General features: G+C 38.7%; 1 protein-coding gene across 3 annotated transcripts in view; it reads left to right on the forward strand.

The window, feature by feature from the left end:
- Nucleotides 1–22,108, forward strand: part of mdga1 (MAM domain containing glycosylphosphatidylinositol anchor 1) — a 173,729-nt gene that overhangs the window by 73,707 nt on the left and 77,914 nt on the right. For all 3 annotated transcript variants that reach the window (XM_077564192.1, XM_077564194.1, XM_077564193.1), the window contains one exon: nucleotides 856–1,030. In XM_077564192.1, coding sequence (XP_077420318.1) covers nucleotides 856–1,030 — 175 coding nt within the window. The remainder of the gene's footprint in view (nucleotides 1–855; nucleotides 1,031–22,108) is intronic.

Genomic DNA, 22,108 nt, shown 5'->3' on the forward strand with positions numbered 1-22,108 from the left:
TCTATGATGGGCGTAATTCTATTCTTGACCAATAGATGGCGGCACCCAATTTACTCTGAGATGGTGTAAATTTGAAAGAAGAAGAAGTCCAACCTGGAAGTCATCCGCACAGCTAGCATCCAATTTAATGTCATCATCTGAAATCCTTCTAGCAAATGCAACAGATTAATTTTAATTTCATTAATTTGATGCTTATTGTGAGGTGATAGGCCAAATGTGTTAGTTTGGACAAAATGGGGTTGTTAACAGTACTGTAAACACAAAGTGATCAGTCCACTGTTAAACTGTACTGTAAAATATTTTTGGGTTATGCATATTATATATGTTTAAACATTTAATGAAATTAAAAAAATGAATTAAAAAAAACAACTAAGTGACATAAATGCAATTGAAAAAACATTCCTAGGGAGTATTTTACTAGGATATTTCTATATCACGGATTTTACTTATATGGAGGGTGGTTTGAAATGTATAAACTCTGTGATGGATTTATCTTTGCCTTTCCCACACATTCCAAACACACACACACATTAGATTGATTGAAGTATTTAAACTGTCTATAAGTGTGAATATAAATAGTTTGTCTATATGTTCCCTGTAATGGAATGGCATCTCGTCCAGGGTGTACCTGGCCTCTTGCCAGTCAGCTGCGATAGTCTCCTACTCACCCTGAACAGGATAAATAGTACAAAAATCTTTAAACTATGGAGACATAATGTCATACTTTAAATGGTCTCTGCCATTATTAAATGCCAGTTTAAAGACACTTTGAAAGTCTTTATCGATCTGTATTCTATTGATCAGTCATTATTGGTTGGCCTGACAAAACCTCAACTGACATCTTCCTCTCCTCAGGTACGATGGACGAAGACGGCCGGCAGCGCCTCCGATAAATTCCAGGAGACGTCCATCTACAACGAGACGCTGCGCATTGAAGGCATCCAAAGGGTGCAGGGGGGTCGCTACTACTGCAAAGCCGACAACGGGGTGGGGGTGGCTGCCATCAAGTCCATCCGTGTAGATGTGCAGTGTAAGTAGACGAGGAGGAGCAGCACTCCTTCCACATGTAGCTGACTCTCACTCCAGCCATTCCCATGACCGAGGAAGCCAGGGATGAGGTGATGGAGCGATTGAGGGAAGAGAGAGATGAAAGACAGATTGGGGGGGGGGGGTTGATGAGATTTCAGGTGGGAATGGCTTCCAGGAGTATCTGATGACTTATGGTGGAGGGGATGAAAAGCCCGGCTGGTGGTTTGAAGGGGAGACAGATTCATAGAGCTAGTAGAATTTCTGTATCTGGGAATGAAGATAAGAGGATGCAACACGTTAAAAAAATCATAAACCTGCTGGTAAAGTGCAGAGATAATGCACGTGCGTACTCCTTTGATTCGGTTAAAATAAAGAAAACGAAGAAAAAAGTGTCAGATACTCCTGGGTGAAAAGTGAAGTCAGTTGGACTTGAACAAATCTTGACAACAGTTAGTCCGAGCAGTACGGGCTCCCTAACCCAATGCTTCTCTGGTCACTCTCAATATACAAAAGTTACAAGCCATTAGACTTGAAACTACCCGCTGAAGACTTCTATATACGTCTTTTGAACTGGTGAGCAATCTTTTATATTAAAACATCTCCTTTTGTCCCAGACACTAATCATTACCAGACTATGTTCATTTCCCAGAGTGACACTTGCCACGCCGTGTGTGTAGACGTAGTGCTAAAAAATGGGGGGGGGGGGGGGACATTATATAGTGAGAATATTTTTAATGCAAATTGAGAGAAATATGTACCAAATGCTTGGATTGAGCTTTTATAGATGTTTTTTTAAATTACATTTTTTTAGTACCTGTTGGTTGTCAATCCTGTTATAAACATGTCTACAGAGGATCTGATCATAACGAGGTCATATTAGCATCAACAATAAATTCCATACTATCAACAGAGTTCTTAACAATCAGTTAATGGACAAATGGAACCATCGGTTACATTCTTAGTTATTATTAGTTATGCCCATCCTTACTAAGAAGTAATGCTTAGTTTGATTAAATCACAACAAATGTGCTAAAAAGTAAAAGTATAGCAGGTTTGAGCAGTAAGGTTGTGTAATTCTTAAACTATGTCCTCTGGTAGTGGTCATTAAAGCCTTCACCCTACATTGTAAAAAGGAAAATTGTAAGTATGTTTAAATTGAGGGTATTGGACTACTGAGAAGCATTGTAGTGTTGTAGGGGCCCCGTGCTGCTGCTTGTGTCACTGCCCCACTGTCCCCGTGAGCCAGGAGCCAGGTCGTGGCATCGGGTTGAGACGGGACCATTTTCCATACATCCCTTCACACACAATGAGCAATCCCACACACTCGTATTTCCAGATGTATGCGCGGGTCCCAGCGGGCCTAAAATCCTTTATAAATTCACTACAGGCAGTCGTTGCCCCAAACAGTTCTTTCCCTCATTGATCCAATTCTTTAAATGGCTATTTTAAAGGCTGATTTTCCAAGGCCCTATAACACAAACACACACACACACGCACGCACAAAAATCAATTCCGTGTAGTACATTTACTAAATTCATCTCGTCTTCAGTCCTGTTGTGCATGTCCCAATGGCTTTTCACAGACCCTTACCATCAAATCTCTCAAACCAAACAATTTAACCTTCACACTCTCACCTAGCCACACACACAGATTTATCGTTCATCCGCTACCCTACCTTAATGAGACCCCTCCTTCCTCCAGCCTTGATCTGCCGGTCCCCGGCGTGGCACCCCTCAGCCGGGGAGCTGGTAATTGCTAGGGTGTCTGGCGAGTAAACAGGTTGTATTGTCAGCGTAGTAGTGACAGGACTTCTGTGAGGCTAACCAGCTCTGACGGCCAAAGCTTGTTCAATTACCCATCCCCCGAACGCTGGGGTCAGAACGAGTAGCGAGCCGCTTCCCACTCGGCAGTCGAGCTAAAACGACGTAGCAATTAGCACGGCCTACCAGGTTAATAGCATAGACAGCAGAAGAGACTCCTGCCAGTAGATGGGATAAAGCAGCCAAAGATGTTCTTTTAATGCCATTAATAGAAATTAATAGAAAAAAAACGACCGTGTGGAAGAATTTTTTTTTTATCAAAACATTGATAAAATAGGCAGTCAACTCATTCTGTTTGAGATGGAATCCATATTTTTCCAAGGAACTACAATACTTTATAATGTGACACTTTATCAATTATGTTTTGAGCACAGTAAGAAAGGAAAAATGAATTATTCTCATTGATTTTGACAAAGGAAGAAATTGTGGACGATGGCCTTCTAGAGCTTATGTAAAGACACCATTTTGCACAAGTGGTAAAAAAAATATACTCCCATATGCTGCCAAGAGCAGGTCAAATGAAAGAAAGTCATTCCAGGAAAAAGGAAGAACAACAACGGTCTTCTCTGTTCACGTCTCAATAAGCAAACAGTAAGAAAACGAGCTGCTGCAACAATATGCACGCCGTGCAGAATTCTACTGCAGCGTTCAGGACAAAGACACAGCAACAGGGTGTGGTTTCTTAAATGTTACAACGATTTGGCAATTATAAGTGTGCTTGACCAATGTTAGAGAGAGAGAGCGAGAGCCACACACAGTATGTACATGTACGTAATAAGATAAATAAAATGAAGTTTAACTTACTTTTGGAAGATGTACTCGATGCTTAAGGAGATGATGGAGGAGGAAGAGGAGGATTTTATATCATGAGAGGGTCTTCGTCGTCGCTGGAATGGGCTTTAAAAGTTACTTCCTCCTTCATGGGGACAGGCGTTTCTTCCTCTTCCTCCTCGACACGTTGCTGAGCCTCCAATGCTGGGTGAGCTCTCACAGCGGCAAGCGTCGGTATTAGCGGCGGAAAGAAGCACTACTCGAAAAAAGGCGCGCATACAAAATCTAATTTACCGAACATTTTTCGACATACTGTACGCGCAGACATGTTCGTATGTACCGTTGTTGGTAACTCGAATGTTCGTAAGTAGGGGAGCGTCTGTATACTAAAGTAGTCATTCAACATCAATCATACTTAATCTGTTAATCACAGAATACACACACAATAGAGTTCTGAGCTCTCCATTTGACACTTCCTGCAAACCCTCTCCCTAGTTTTCATTCGATCCCCATCACAACGGATCACCCTTATCAACCAGATGACCAATGACCTGGAACCCTAACGACTGAGACAGTGGGGCAGTGTGCAGGCGAGGGTTAACTCTGCGTAGCCTCTACTGATGCGATGGACTTGGTTCAGAGACCCAACCAATTTAGTCTGAAATTATACTTTATTCATGATGGGGGATGGGGGGGGGGGGGTAGAAAGGGGGTCCTCCCAGTGGCTTCTCTTCTCTGGACACCACCAGGTAAGTGGCGGTCTCCATGGGCCAATGCTTTTGAATACAGCCATTAATGATGATGACAAAATGGATTCCGATTATGCTGCATGACTGCGTTATGACAGCGTTGATGAAGCCAATGATATGTCCCAAATGCCTCCTTAGCTTAGGTTCTATTTATTGCTGTCAATCCAGACATGCTATTTAGTCATGTAGAGAGTTTTAATTGAATATCATCTGCATCACGTTGACAATGACGACAGCTCACTGAACGATGACATATTGCACGCAATGCGTGAGAAAATGATTGTCTTCGGGAAAGAGGAAGTGAGGCGTTGATTGAATTCTGTCTGGCAGTGGACAAATTGACAGCTGTGAAAACAACTTATGGATTTGTGTATCTTTTTGATTTGAATTAGAATTTGATGGATGGTTATATTACTGTAGAATGTTTTCTTATAGTTCTTAGCAATTTGGTGATAATTTTACGTCAATCAATAGTGACGGAAGGCCTGTCAATCTGTCAATGACGGACGCCTGCTTTATTGCTGATTAACGAATGACAGGAAACTTTGAAAAATTGCTGGAAGTTGGTTTTCGTTCGTCAATCCATCAATCTAATCATCGATTTGTCAATGATGGAATTGACGATTACAATGCGGTTCGGCTTGAAATACTGACAAATTGACGGAAGGGTGTCCTGACTGCTGACGATTGACAAATGACAGACGCTCAAAAGCCCACCTTTGATAATTTATTTGATAACCCACTTATCTCATAGGTGCAGCATCATGGGCAAGATGATTTAAAATATTTTTTTACACATGTATCGTTACCTTCAGTTTCAAAATCAGTATTCACATTAGTCAAGTGGCATCGACTTCACTTTTTCATTTGTGCAATCTTATTTTTCCAGTGAAGATGATGTTGCTTATTCAAGTGGGACTAGACGTCCTGTTTTTGGGACATAAAAAAAAATGTCTGGGTCAGATATTGCATTTCTTTAGCTTTCTCTTTATCATCTCTTACTGTAGAGACTCCATACAGTTTTCAGTTGCCGTTCACGCAACCATTGGCTGCTTTTTACATGTCAGTCATTATATACAGCATTTCTTTTATTATGTTTTTATTGTTTTAATTTCCCTTGATTGAAAACATGCATATTTTAATATGGAACATTGATAAACGATATGAGTAAAATGAGTTACGGACTTGGTCACGGAAATAATTAAATTCATAAACCAAGGTACCACTGTAAAAAAAAAAAATCTCTTTCTACATGATCGTGTCAACAGACTCCACTGAGTTTGTGTAACCCTGGCATGACTCCACACCTGGCCCGTACTCACAACTCGCATGCTTGAGAGGGCGCATACAAGAAGGCTAAAACCCGTGGGGGCTAGCGACTGACGCTAGTAGCCTCTCCACTGGGCCTTTAGACATGGCCTAGCTGGAGCATGAAGAACGTAAAGTGACACGTGGCGCTTCGGAGAATCAAGCAAACTTCTGGGTTGAAAAAGAGGAAGAAACTCTGGAAAGATACCTTGACCTTTCCGCGGGTTAGAGGCTAAAAACCATTAGGTGAATCATTGGGCCAGGACGCACGGAAGCTCACTTCCCATTGTTCATCACCTTGGTCATGTTTTTCGATTTGTTTTTACCTTGTTCTTTGTTGCAGTTTTATTCGTGGTTCAATTGATTTTCTTCTCTTAGCACTTTCCAAAGTGATTTGTGTGCGTTGCAGTAGGGCTTGTCTCGCTGGGATCTGCCACCCCTACTTTCTTTGGTTTTTCATCTTTTAAATGGTACTTTGTTGGACTCTTCTGTGTCCGTTTTACTTCTCTACTTTTTAATATTGGGGCTCATCTGTGTCTTGTTAAGGATTAAATACTTACATGCTCCCTGTCCAATGCCCCTGCTTTTTGTTTGAACAGATTATGGAGATGTTGCTGTTGTTGGTGCTTTGTTTACTGGCATATTTTGCGGTTTTAAATCATTGCTCACGTTGATTTGAATTCATCCTCCCAGGATTCGTTTGCTAAGCATCGGCTTGCATTTGATGTCTGTTATTTCTCCTTAAGTGAGGTCATACTGTACACACACACAGACAAATGCAGTTATCATATGGCTCATTCAACTAGCACCCCTTCCAACCACAAATATCTTCCTTTGTATCACAGCAAAGTAATAATACAAGATCATAGAGAGAGGCACAAAGATCTACTTCCTTATCCTCACACGTAATCAAAAAAGTATGTGATTACAACTAACATAACAATACACTTTTGATATAAAGTGTCCACTTTGGCATGTGTACATACGTTGTGAGTTTTTAGACAGTGAGTACCAAAGACAAACTTAGAAAATGTTCTGTTGAAATTATTGTGGATAAAAAAAGGGGGGGGGGCGTGTGTGTGTGTGTGTGTGTGGGGGGGGGGGGGGGGCAGTAGTAGGGTTGCCACCTTGGATTTGTGAAAAAAAGGGACACCTGACCAAGCTCGGGCACTTAACAGTCAAGCCTGAAATTATTCATACCCCCCGGCAAATGTTGAAAACGGGGACATTTTTGCATGACAGAATCCCAAAACACACAGCGAAAGTGGTTAAGAAATGGTTTCACGCAGGAAAATATGAACGTGGCCCAGACAGTCCACAGGTGAATTCCGTTGAAAATCTGTGGAGGAAACTAAAGATCAGGGTGATGACAAGAAGAGCTCATTGCTAAAGATGAATAGGCAAAAATATCAGCCGGGTCATGCAAATTTAGCATGCATTTTATTTGCTGTAATAGCCAATAAAGGCTTTTCTATTGATTGTTGAGGAGAAAGGTACGAATAATTTTGGACGTGCCACTTTTTGTTCAAATGTATATAAAAGCTGAGATTTTCTCCACAGACAGAGAGAGAGAGAGAGTGCAATGCAATGTTTGTCCCTCATCACAAAACAAACTGAACTTAGTGTAATGTTCATTATTCAGCTAGTCGTCACACACACTGTAAACTACAAACAAGGCATGCACTCTAAAAAACAACAAGATACAAAAACGACGTGACAACGTGTATTGCACTATTCTAGAAAAACCTCACCCCAAATGACGTACATACGGTTCTGTAAAAAGCCACCATGTGATAAAAGTGTCGACGTACATACCTTCTTGTTACCATTTTTTGTTCAAATTGATGTAGAAATGTCTGAAAATCGAAATGTTCTTCTCTGCACTCTCGTCGTGACTCACCGACTTCCCCGGCTTCTGTGGAGGACTGAAATTACCGTAATGACGATACTTTTTCTGTAAAGCAAAAGGGCTTAGCTTTCGGACACCACTGGAATTGTTCAGATAGCACAAACGGTGCCAGAGTTACGGTAATCCAAAGTGCTGACGGCACGTTTGGTAACAAAGCGTTCCACAGTAGCGCAGGGGACATTTTTAGACACAACAGAATTAAGGAAATCAAATTAGCTTTTGGCATTCTTCTTAAAAAAATAAATAAAAAAAAAACGGGGCAAATTTTGTCCTAGGAGAGATTTTTATTTTCCCAGGACAGCTGGTCAAAAAATTCTGTAAAAAAATGGGTGGCAACTCTAGTCAGTAGAGTACCTCAGTTAGTTTAATATGGGGCTTAGCTTTGATATTTTATACATGGTGGTAACACACTGCCGTGTCACTGTTGTGTTTGATTGCACACTGATGAAATGGCATACCGGGGTGACAAGGACGGCCTATTCAAAAGACAGACTACAGTTAAAGTGTGTGACCAAAGCATAGATTTGGAGCACACTATCATTCCTATGTCACTGCTTCCTCCATCAGGAGAAAATGTCTTGATGCTACATTGGGTGCGATGCTGTTGATAATGTGCAAACATCCCCGGGCTTTTCACACTAGCACACTGCTATGTTTTGGCCAGAAGGTGTGCAGCATCACAAAGTGTGAATAAACAACCGCACCGCTAGAGCCAAGGCCAACGAATCTCCTGTTTTATGGTTTGTAGCATTGACATAAAGAAGAATCAATGTTCCATACGTGACTTGCTCCAACATAAGGCCTCAAACAACAAAAACGTGTGTTGTGGTTGGATATTCCCTCATGTAGTACATAATGAAAATGCACTTGCCTTTAAAAATGTGACCATCTAAAGTTTTATATAAATCTTGCAACCCTGTTTTACTTCAAAAGCTGCTATAGTATGTTTTTTTTCCCTTCAAATGTAATCACTCATATTTACATGCTTAGCAAATGATATTCATAATAGGAAACAAATGATATTCATAATAGGAAACATGTCGTTATCATCAAGGGACGGTAATGAGATTGTGTAGTTCCACAGGGTTCTATTCTGGGGCCAGTTTCTCTGTTGTCTCCATCTAGCAATGATATTTTCATTATTCATCACTTCATTAAATCCGGTCAAATATGCTAATTAAATCACAGGACCAAATGCAAACAGATGTTAGAGTGGATAAGAGTTGAGTAGACGTGATTGTTTTCACCTTCAGTCTACCAGATTCTCAGCTTACCATTGTTAACGATGTTGGAAACTGACGTGACTAACGTGTGAATATTAACATGGATTTAATTGGCAATCACTTATATTTATCCACACCCTCGACTCTATAAATACATTTTATTTATTGAGTTGCTTCAGTTTTACATGGAAAAGTTTATTTTTCATCTTAGTTTAAGAGTGACATGGTAATATCGGCTCATTAGTATGTAACTGCTGTAAGAAGAAAGATATCGTGCGAAAAGAATATGTCTCTCTTTCTATCAAATCTAATTTAGTCCCGTCTTGCCACTTTTTTCCATGTCTTTTTACTTGAACAAGCAAAAATATATTCTATAGATATGGATAGGCAGTCGATATGAAAAGGTGCACTAGCTATTGTCCTCTTTCTTTCCTTCCTTTTTTTTTTCTCTCGATTTAATTAATCTTTGATATTTAAACTCAGTCGGATGAAACGTCTGGCGGGGCATTTCCTTCTCTTGTGACATTCAGCTTTAATGTCTCATTGCGATATCAGCTTTATGAGAAAACGAATAATTTGACGCATGTCAAGTCAGAAGTTTTGTGGCATACTGTGTTAAAACCAATACATTTATTTGAAAGAAGGTGGTTGGTCTACTGTACATTCAGCATAACATGTAGCCAGTTGGATGCATACATCTGCAGTGCTTAAAAAAAAGTACAAAGGAAACCCCACCAGAGCACAATTACTGACAAAACATGAATTTGTTCTTGTTCCTCAAAAATGTTGCTTCGAACACGCCACAATAGTGGTTCATATTTGTGCTCACTTTAGTTGGTTGCCTGTGATCCCCATCCGTGGCTTATGTACGTGATACGCATCATTATGCAAAACAATAGCCAAAAACAAATGCGTTTGATCTGAAGTGTTTATACTGAGCGGCAAAGATTAAATGAAACCTACACAGAGATTGGATGAAGCACATTTAAAAGCCTTCAAGGCAATTGCGTGATGTGAAAAATAGCTGGTATAAAAGCACCCATGATGTGTAGCACTGTAAATGGATCGCGCATGCAGAAACAATTGTCTGGACTCAAATGGTCTTTTAATGAACCGGCTGTCGGAATGCATCTGTGTAATGATCGCAGGCTTACCGCTCCTTTTCTTTACCTGAGCTCTATGCACTTTGTCGTATCGAATACATGGAAGCGCTTTCTTCAGGGGTGGTCTTCTGTCCTTGAGCCTCGGTGGCTTGCATTCTATAAGAATGTCTCTCCTTTGGTGTCTTGAGGTCTCCCTGATTTGTTGGAATTTAGATGTCTCTGGGGTTGGTGGAGGACTCTGGTTGGTGGCCTGGTGGGTGGTGTCTGGTCTGTGCTGGATTTCAATTTCCTTTATTTTCTTTGGTCCTGCCTCGGGTCTCCTGACGGCCTCACGACTCCGGCTGGAAGTGTTCGGTTTAGGTGAACGGTATGGGATTTTTTAATAGGTTTTAGGTGAAATAATGAATACACACACACTCGCACGCACGCGCACATGCACATACACATACTCACCCACATACAAAAAATAATAATAAAAAAATAAAAATAAAGGAGAGCAATGATGACATGTCAAATCGGTAAAATTACCGAATGAACAATACTGAGCTCTACAGAAGGAAAAAAAAGAATGTCTGACAACATAATTGAAGACACAGTGGAACCTTTCAGGTCAAACGCAGACCATTGCAGGATGATACTGGATCACAGTAAGTGTTGAGAACAGGTTACAGCCAGCCAACATAGCAAAACACAGAGTTGGTCCTTCTTATTGTCTCTGGATGAGATGAAAGATCTACAGTCTTTTCATTGAAATTATTCACCCAATGTGCACATTTCTTTACTAAAGGAACAACTTTGGTTTGTTATTGTAGTTTGTGTCCTTCATTGTGTGCATTGGGAACTTGGAACATTCCTCCCAGGAATATGTCTGGCAGGTTGTCAAAAATGTTTCATTGATTCATTGTTGCCTTCAGCAGACTTCTTGTCTCATAAAGATATAGAATCAGCGTCTGATTTTGCAATACTAAAAGCAGTTTTTTGCCTATAGAGTATAAAGGGGAACATCCATCCATTATCTGATATCAATTAATCAGACTCCTCATACAAAAAAAAAAAAAAAGAGAGAGAGAGAGCAATGATGATGACATGTCAAATCGGTAAAATTACCGAATGAACAATACTGAGCTCTCCAGAAAAAAAAAAAGTTATAAAAATAAAAATGATCAGACTCCGACTGCTGACTGGCCTCGGACTTTCCCCCCCCAGCCCCCATAAGGCGCAGTGCTCTCATAAACGTGTTTACAATTTCTTACAGTCACATGTCCTCACTATTCTTCTTCCTTGACATTGTGTATTTTCAACTCACTTGAGAAAGCCTTAGCAACCAACTCTAAAAGCATTTCAACAACCACTTTAATTGTAAATTGTCATTTACAAGTACCCATTACACTTGGTACCTTCGAGTTACTTTAAGTGCTTAGCGCGGTCCTCATTCACATGCTGGTGACACAACTTGGGGTTCATTGTGTTCACTTTGACAAGGTCGCAGGGGTCCCGCAACAGAACTCAGGTTGGGAGATGACCAGTCAACCACCTGAGACATTTATTTCTATGTTTGGAATTTATTGTTATTAAATATCATGTTACGTATTTTAATCTGGGGATGTATTTTAGTACTTGTGTGTGTACCGTAGCTCCAAATGCAGAAAGTGAGAATTATTTTATGGAAAAAACTACATTACAATCGTATTTTATTTAGTCAGCAAACTTCCTTTTTTTCCTCGATTAAATGAAGCCCATTTATACCACATTTCCATACTATATCATCGCTTGTAAATAAAGCAGTTGAAATCAACTTTTAGGGGATTAACTAGGATAACATTTCAAGATGTTTCTTATTTTTTTTTGTCTTTCTTGAATCTCCATTTCAGTTGCTTTGCATGGTTGACAGATAAAAAGACTTCCTTGATTGAAACTTTTTTTTTTTTTAGTTTGTCTCTCTATTTAAGCTTTCTTTCTTCACTTTGGTCAACCTACTGATACCTTAACCATGCATTCATACCAACCATGTAACCAGTATATACAACCAATTAACTTTAGCAGGGAGTATATCTGTTTTTTACTCACAGTGACCCATGTTATGGCCATGTTTAGGATTACAATCCAACAATTTACACCTAAATAAGCTTCAGTCTTAATGCAGGTAAGAAATACTGTATTTCCAAAATGTCTTGAAAATGTCTTGTTTGTGACTACGAAGAGACAGCAAGCATGTATTAAGCACCGCCTGTGGTATATCACCTTTTCCTCTATTGAACTCTGGTGATTAATGCCTGGCAGGCTGTGTGTAAGCAGCTTTCTAACAGCTTGTACAGTCACACTTGTAATTAGCTCGGTGTCATTTCCTCAATAAAGGATGACATGAGGTGCTAAAGGTAAACACCTCCATCTATTTGATATGTTCATTTGCAACGTTGAATTAACTCATGAGTGAAAATGTCATTCGCCGCGGTATGTACCGCGTGGACTGCAATGATGTTTGATCCTTTAAAAAATTGATCATGAGGCTTGTTGCTGGGGATGTAACCTTTCACATTAGTAACAAATCATATAATAGACATCATTTGCTCATGGAGAAGTTTCATAGTTTGTGTCTTGTCAGACAGACAGATGGATGAACAGATGGTGATGAAGAGCACAAATCACAATCAGTGTGCCCATTGCTTTCCAGGCATATGCTTAATATGACAATTAACATGTACACTTTGACACCATGGTGCCATTTCTCCACATTTCAGACCGACAGATTTGGTCAAACACAGGAGAAGTGCATGTAGAATCAGATTGTATGTGAACAGTTTCATAGCCATTCATTTGCTTTTCAAACACATCTTAAATTTCATTTTATGTGTTTGTATTTCCCCTTTAAGAGCCCTATGTTAGTTATTTCTATTGACATAAACATTTTCAGTCTTAACATCTATGAAGAACTTCACAACAAGAAATATTTATAGGAAACGGGATGGAAAAAATAGACATAAAAAAAAATATATTGTTTGAAGAAGTGCAACTGATGTGGGCAAGTACTGGTCCTTTAAGTGTTTAAGTAATGGTAGGATGATAGGAAAGATCACAAAAAAAAAAGTAAATAAACCAAGAGTAATAAATAAATAAATAATAATAAGCAATAATGACACAAGACGACAATGTAGGCAGAGAAGTGAAGGAAATAGAAGTCAAACCTTGAGGGATGTCACATTCAAAAGCAACAGAACCAGTAATCCCTAAATGGGGTGAAAATCCTCCCTAACAAGAGCAGCTCTATTTTTATTTGTTAAGAGGCATTTAACTGAAGCCGCGATGAAGCAATGTCAGTGCAACCAACTAGAATACACGTGTGAAACTTCTTCAGACTTAATAATAAACTAGTTGAGAATGACTAAATGATGTGTCTCTAAGGGGGAGCGTATCTGACCTACTCTCACTACTGTAAAGCTTATGGCGCATCCCTGTGTGGATGTTTACAATCATGACGGTTATGATAGAATGAGTTTAAGTGACTTTATGTATGCATGCATGCATGCACGTACAGTAGAGTACCACAATGTTCTTGTCACCAGAATCTTCAGTGTCCATGTGGTGACAACAATGTGACATAAGGTTTTCATGACACTTTCAGTTTGGCTCCTCATGTTATGCAGGTCATGTGCATGTTAATAAATAAGGACGTGAAAGTAACTCGTCAACTCGGAAGACAGAGAAGCTTGTACGATACCACGTCAGAGTAATATACTACATTTATTAATTCATTTGTTTGAAAATGTCCTAGTTACAGTAAGTGATGACTGAACATGCAGAGACCCAAATATTAGCATATAAGCAATTAAAAGGTCACCAAGCACCATTCATATGTCATCTTTTTATGTTACACTACTGTGGAAGTGTTATGTAATTGTTTTTTTTTTTTTTTTAATATATGGAGCTGGTGATTTTGGGGATCATATTTTGTGGATTTGTTTTTACCTTTTCTGATAGTTTCTTCTCTTGTCATAAATTAATTTGGCAGGTTTAGTTTTTTTCTCCCCTTAACAGGCCTATTCAGAGAGGCGAATGAGTGTTCAGTAATTATTGATTCTTTATGTCTACTTTGGAATGAATGCTTGAAAAGTCTCCAGTTCTCTGCTATGCTCTTCTTTTCATCAAGCTATGTTGTCCCAATTCTGATCAAACTGCTCTTGTTGCAACTTCTATGATGGACTATTATTTATTACTACAGAAAGGAAACTAAAAAAAATCTAATAGAGGATTGTTTTGATCTAAGATGAAGGTAATGGCCCCAGTGTGCTTATCCTGCATCATCTCAATCTTTTTGTGCGAAGTCGAGCAGACTGGTGGTTGAAAAATTAACACTGTGCCATTGTGAGGTTCCAAACACCACCCCTCAATTTTTCAACATTCTTTATGGCCAGGAGGTATGTGGATTTTTTTTTTTTTAGATGGCAGTTTATTCGTGTCTCATGCATAATTAAGTCAGGCTTGACTTTCATACCAAATATTGAGAAAGAAAAAATTTACAGAATATGAAGTAGATATACTGTATAAAACTGAACAAATATATTAGATCAGTGTTAGGTTCATGCCAGATGTGCTCTGAATTAATAGCAGTGGTGTTTACCAAAATCATCATATTTATTATGATGTTATGTACTAGTACGTTGAAGCAAAATATTTGTAATTGCAAAGTAACTTTTGTGAGACCTAAAGTGAGGCTTTTAAAGTCACTCTTTTGGCAGTGTTAACCTTCTTTCTACACAGTGAATTGTATATTCTTATGTTACCTGCTGACATTTGGCTACTCCCATTTACCTACCAGCCGCCCTTGCTAACTTTAATAAAAGATTACCTCAGATGTAAGGCTTCAACAAAAGTGTTACGTTTTATTTTTTACAATGTTAACTTCAATTTATTACAGCAGATTGAGAGTAGCAAGTAACAAGTATCATGTTTCACATCTGCAAGTTAAAAAAAATAAAATAATTATTGGACCCTTGCACAATTAAGTAATTCCGCATTTTGAAGTAGTGACAGATCTGCAAATATGAAGAGAAAGATAAAATAGAATGGCCACCGTTTAGAATCGAGAGCCAGTAGCTGTCTGTCCATGTTGACAAATTCAAACGTGACCGCAATGTTACAGGATGTTTTCCGATGAAAGTGTCACTCTCACTTATTTAAAAACTCAGTTACCCTCTCCTATGTGTAAATGTGCTCCGTTGTTGGTATCTTTGTTTACTTGAAAGTTGACCTGAAGTATGTAACGTGAATGAAAACTGGCAAATGTTTTTTTTTTTTCATTCATGTCCCCTAAGGGGCTACAGTACAGAATTTTTCAATAGTCCTCTTCCGAGAAAAAAAAAAAAAAAAAAAATCTGAACTGACTAGAATTTTCCAGGAAGCAGAAGATAATCTTTTGTTGAATACTATAATTGACAATAGTGAAACACACATAGTGAATAGGCTAAGGTCTACACACCCTTGTTCCAATGCCAGGCTTTTGTGATATACTGTAAAAAATGGAGAGAGAAAAAAACTTCCACAGAGACAAAAAAAAAAAAACGTATAACATGCTGATTGCACCATCTGAAAAAAAAACTTCCACAGAGACAAAAAAAACAAAAAAAACGTACAACATGCTAATTGCACCATCAGTTTTCTTAGTATTTTTGAAAGGGACATGCGGCTACTGGTAATGTTGTGATATATTATCTCCACTTGATTTTAACTACCCTGTTTGTAGTAATAAGAGATCTCTGGTGATAAAGTTTTTTTTTTCTTTTAGCAAATTGTGCTATTTGAAGAGTGGTGTGGATGATATTCATATTCTTCAGATCACTCTGTGATGCTAGATGCTTTCTGAATATTAGGTCATATAATAAGCAGAGATGCACATAACAATTTTAGCCTGGTTCTCAAAGAAGCACCAGAGGTTGTTGTTTGGTGCTCATTTTTTCCCCGACCTTGATGAAGACTTGCAGTCAATGGCGGTTCCTGGCATGGCTGGTGGGACGACAATATGCTAGACTCCCTCCAAAAATTGCTCTGTGAAATGGCAAATAACGAGAGCTGAACAAATACGCTGCAGCAGATTGTTTCGTTGTTTATTACATCGCCGCCTTGTTCAGTCCAACAAGTGAGGAGGGACACTCTTTGAAACAGAAGAAATGTCAATCATTGCCAAATGCCAAATTCACCAACACCTGGTGGAGTTGCCCTCTAGACTGCTCATACAATTGCTCCTATTCTTCTGCATTTGGTCAATATTTAAGTTTTAAACTGTAACTGAAATTTTGGAGGTAAGATCGCTAACATTGATGGGTGAAGATATGCCAGACAGTTTTGTTTACTTTGGAATTTTTGCAGTCAGTGTTATGTTTGCACAAATATTTCTTAGCTCTAAGGTTTGTGTGCTTCGTTTCAACAGTGCAAGGAACGAATGCTCCAATACGTGTCTCTGTTAAATTGATGTCTAAAATATATTTGTGGGCAATTGTAGGGTCTCGTAGCAGGATGCCATTCACGCTCGCACCAGATGCACTGGTTACAGTAGCAGATTGGATCAACTGATTTGGCGCAGTTCTCTATTTTGCACCATGGACTGGTCTCATGTAAAGACATATTTTGACAGAATATCGTTGAGAGCTACATACACACCCACAAAGCCCGCTGGCTCAACTGTGACCCCTCCATGCTCGGAGACCATCACATTCCTCGTGCGGCACACGTTTGAATGCGTCATTTTCTCCAGTCCCATCTACAGCTTTGCTTTCCCCAAAAAATAAAATGCAAAATTCTCGGTATGCAAATGCACAGTGACACACAAATCCGGTGCGCATATTTTCACTGTGCAAACGCACCTGCGCACCACTTAAGTGCACCCTTGTAAATAAGCGTGCCTCTGTTCATCTTCACAGACAAAAAAAATATGCATTGAGTTAGACAGGAAACAGATCTTTTTATCCTTTAAGTGACTCACTATGTATATGACCTGATTGAAATCTTCCAGGAAGTGCAAGTTGATCTTTGGTTGAGCACTTTAACTGTCCCCAATGTCGCACATAAATGAACTTCAGTTTGCGGAAGCTAAAGAAATTGATCTTTGACCACCCGCTCGTTCCAGTTATCTATTATTATTTATTTTCACACATTATTAACTCAAATATAGTCCTCTTTCCACATTGCTTCTTGGAAATTGGCTGTGAAATGTTTGCGTAATTCTGTTCAAACAAAAAGCAACGCCATTTTCACTTATGGGGCAGCAAGCAAGTCATTACGTATGTTAACACCATTGTTATATGAAGCTTATCCTTCCTTTTATCCTTTATTTAGTCTTCCACAACACCTTCTACAAGATGCAAACCAAACAATCAACAATCGATCTTTATATCTTTAATATTTTTGGCCAACCTCAAATGTAAGAATGCCGTTCAAATTAGGCAACTCCCCCAAGCCATAAACCCTGCTGGGGTGGCATCTGTATTCATCAGTGCCATAAGGCCAAGACAATTTTAATATTATTTTATGACAATGACATTTTTCATTGCACTCCATCTCCAATAACTTCCAACTAAGGTTTTTATGCCCCCTCTTCTCTTCCTCCCCTATCAGCCTCATACTCACACCAGGTCTCAAGCTCCATATCCATCCTTACTATTGCCTCCACAATTGACTCATTGTATGTATTTTGACCCTTCCCACTCCTTTCCCCTAATTCCTTCCTTTCTCTTGTGCAAGCTTCCCTCCTACCACATCTCCAGTGTTCCATTTATGGCCAGCTGCAGCGGGGCTGGGTAATGAAGGCAGCGTTATAAAGTATGGGAGGTGCCTCGGGGCATTCTCACAGATAGAAAAATTGAAATAGGATGAGGATGGAGATGGGGGGCAGAGATTGGAGGATTAGAAGGCCATGAGACACACAAAAAAATATCCAAGTGTAGAAAAATGTAGTGAAATACACCAAGAACAAAGTCGTGGATGATGTATGAATAGTGTCCTCCTGGTGGGAATGCATCTGCCTTTAGTATTCAGTCAGAGTACAGCGAGAAAGAAGATCGAAGTCTTTCTAATATTTTGAACCTCTTTTGTAGCACCAAAATATTAGAAACAGTTCTCAGTAGAATGATGTGTAGTTCTACCTGTAAAATAACCCTGGGGGGGAAAATACAAATATTGCATCACAATCTCTTGTATTAGATTTCGATGTCATTGTGTGATGTCCAGTTATGTGCCTTTAAGGATGAGGAAAAAATTGTTCGTCAGTTATTGAAGTGGTGAATTTTTTTGGGGGGACATGCCGGTTTTGAATGCTATTTTAGACTTTGGTAATTCAAATAGAAATATGTATATTAAAAAGTTGAGTTTTGTTTTGAACTACCTAATTACTTGAGTTTTGTTGCATGCTATAAGCCATTCCATTACACAGGATCAATGTAACGTGCTATCATGTCGCAGCGCTTGATACTGTATTTGTGTGATTTGCCCAAGGAGCCATCTTAGCATTACAACAATCTTTACAATCAAGTGATTGAGTGTTCTGTTCCCCCAGTGAGATAGGCTAAAGATAATAACCGTTGTGACCTTTTACCTCAGTAACTTCAAGCATCTTTAGTAATTACAGCCATATGTTGTATATAAAAAAACACAAACACAGACAAACAATACACCCAAAATTAAAGGATATATTTTACATTGTACTTGGGACTGTTATGACTTGATCTTCCCTCTCATCTTTGATACCATCAAAATGAACAGCGTTATGACAATGGCAAATAATGCTTGATTTTCAATTAACAATTCGGATCCTCTTGGACTCAAAGCAAACAGGAAATTAATATGCAGTTGTCTGCAATTAGGTTCAAATTAGTGGTAGTGATACAAAGAATGTACCAATCAGGATAAAGATGATTATCCTATTCATCAACCAATAACTATGCAGTCTTTAGGTCCCATGATATTTTAGTGACTGTAATGATGACTCACACTGGTGAGCTTCAATTCAACGACCCGTCACGGTGTTTCTCATGGAGTTGATGACCCATCGAAAGGCTAACAGCCTGGGATTCTCTGCCACCAGCTACACATAATATAATCCCCATAAATCGATTTAGGTACTGCGTTTTTGTTTAAAGAACTGACCAAATGCATCATTTCCCTTTTTATTAAAAATAAATAAATAAGAAAAATAAGAAAGGAACTTGTTTCCTGATTCTAGATTGCAATTCATAAAGCTCAACATTTTCGAGAAGAAGGGACTAAAAGATGTCATCAACCGACTTTAAATCAGCCTATAGAATAATCTCTGAAATAAGTAAATAGAGAAATAAAACACAAAATGAGGATATAATGCAGTTCATCATGGCCATCCCTCTAAAACCTTCCTTGCCCTAAGCAGTCCTTGATGTATCATCATCCGCTTAGGACAAATAAATGTTTCTCTCTATTAAATATCCTGTCAGGAAAAAAAACAGGTATTAACTGTAATTATCTCAATTCATATTCTGTTGTTTTTAAGATCAATTATGTGGAGTCCTACTGCATACCCGCTCAGTATTTCTCAGTCCTTCTAGTCCTTTTCATTTTGTTTTAACCCTGGAGGACCCACGGGGTCAAATTTGGCCCCTATAAATTCTGCTACTCAAATAACAAAGACCTTTTTTTTTTTCCAGCAGTGATTTTGTCCCTGTGTTCTTGTTTCCATTGGCCAAAGTGTGTTTGTACATTCAAAAATGTATTGTTCAATTATTTTCTTAAATTCTAAATAGTTTACTGACAGTTTTTGTTATTCAGATTTTTCAAAATGATACCCCTAAATCCCAAAAGGGTCCAATTTCGCCCTAATAAATTAGGGAGTAAAGGGTTAAAATTGAAAAAGCATATATTTTGGTGTTCAGTGAAGTTATAGCAGTCATTTAATGTATAATTCATAATTTTCCAAAGAAGAAAAGGGTTCTTGGGTTCTCCAGGGTTAAATTGCAGTATCACTTCACATAAATTTTATTACACTTAACGTTGTTGTATGCCACCCCCCATCTGAAGTTGGTAGCCACTATTTACATATATTTAAAATAAAATAAAAACAAGTGGAAAGGTTCCCGGATGCTTGCACGGCTGGCTACAAATCCAAGGTGTTTTCTTAAGGGCGGTCTTGCTTTGCTCAGCACTTTGTGGGTGGTGTGAGCAGAGATTCTGGTGGCTATCTGGCTGGCTGCCCCCACCCTCACATAAATCAGTTTGGGGAAACGGGCTATAACCATCGCAGGTGTTGTTATCTACTTTCGAAGGAGTGCCTGATAAGCACAATGAAGAGATATAAGTAACTTCTGTTGGGCTTGTGATAAGCTGGATTTCGGTCTGGAACAGATCCATCTCGGGGCTGTTTAACTTTTTCGAAGGTGGAGCTTTTTTGTTGTTGTTTTCTTTGTGAAGTGTTGATCTAAGATCCTGGCCTTGTTGCATTGCCAAAACTGTATAATACAAAGCCTGCTATAGATATTTTACAGAACAACTTTAGATTTACGCGTCGCCTAGTTATATGCTGTTGTATGTTTTTGTATTGTGAGCATCTATACCACACAATAATCACTTAATAGTTGAGAATGAGTGCAACAAGCAGAATCGATGCTTATTTAGTATGCGCTGTCTAAAGAGAGACAACATGATGTCAGCTACAGGAAGATCCATCCACACCCCCCGGGCTGCATTATTCTTCTCAGTAAAACACTGCTGTCAAAGCAGTTTCAAACATTCAGGGGGACTCACTTATAAAAACAACAATCCTTTCCTGAAATCCTGGAATATAGTCTGACATCATCATTAAAACGTGAGTGCTTATGTATACGGTATCATAAACAACTAGCGAATGTATGGTGGGCTAAATGTATTGTAGTTGTCTGCAAGCATGCATTTGTAGTCTATTCACTCCTCCAGCCATTGTTGTCTTTATTGAGTATTGGTACCTATTATTCACGGGTAATTTTCAAGTTAATTGTTTTGGCATCTAAAAAGAAAAAAAGAAAAAAATACAGCTCTGTAATTCGATATTGACCTCGGAAAGTGCTAGAGGGCCTCAAAGTAAATCCTCATGTTGTTCACTGGTAATTAATTCTTAATGGAACTTCTGAATGGCCAATTGCAGTAATGATAAATATTATTTTAATGGGTGAAGGGGGATAGCTAGGATGAGCCAAGCCACAAATAGTGTGCAGCTTTATACTTTGGTTTACATTAAATGCTGGACTCAGGTTGGTCGCTTGTCTACTTGTTGTATTTACATGTTTTGCTAGAGCTAATAAATTAAGTACTTATTGTAAGCAGCCGAGCTTTTCAGTTCCTTAAAAAAAATAAATAAATAAAAATTCTTAGTGAGAATGTACCTTTGACCTCTTAGTTATGAGATCATAAAAAATGTAGTATAATCAGAGGGGCTCTTATGGTTAGTTATGCTAGTAGTTCATTGCAGTTCACGTTGGGTCACACATCACTAAATAAAAGATCAATACAATATGACGGAGGGAATACGTGTGTTGTAGGATTTTCGTCACTCACAGCTCTCTCATTAAATTAATCATGAGGTATTAGACTTTGCTTGATTGAGAGAGCGTCGGAGGATGACATCAACAATGAAAAAGACCAAGATGATCTATTATAATTTTTCAGGAATGTCAAGCAAATAGTAACCCTTTTTAAAAATCACACTCACTGGCACATCTGTATACAGTACTGTAATGTAAGGACTTGAATAAAAAAATGAGCAGTATTGTCTTAATTGTAAAAGACAATTTTGATGCAGATTTTCACAAGATTGTATAAGTGCATATGGTACCCAATTTTGTGAGGTAAAAAAATCTACACACATACTAGATACCACACAATATTGTTTGTTATTACATCATCCCATAAAAACAGTGTAATAATCCAGGTTTATGGATCCCGGCTGTTACACCTTGACCTGGAAGTCATTATGACCACAGACGGTGTTAGAGGGGCATTCTTTATCCTCTATGCTCCTCTCCCCGATAACTTCAGAGATGACTTATGGGCACATGCCACGTTTTTCTTGTTTTACACTCCCATGGGCTGAACCCACTGAAGAGAGATCCATGTGTTATTTGATCTCTTGTTTTTTTGGTCTTTTTTTTGTGATTCGATTTTGCTCCTCTCCACTTTGCTTTCTTCTCTTAAAAGTGATACGTTTTTGCAC

This window comes from Vanacampus margaritifer, chromosome 4 (assembly GCF_051991255.1).
Source record: "Vanacampus margaritifer isolate UIUO_Vmar chromosome 4, RoL_Vmar_1.0, whole genome shotgun sequence".
Taxonomy (NCBI): Eukaryota; Metazoa; Chordata; class Actinopteri; order Syngnathiformes; family Syngnathidae; genus Vanacampus; species Vanacampus margaritifer.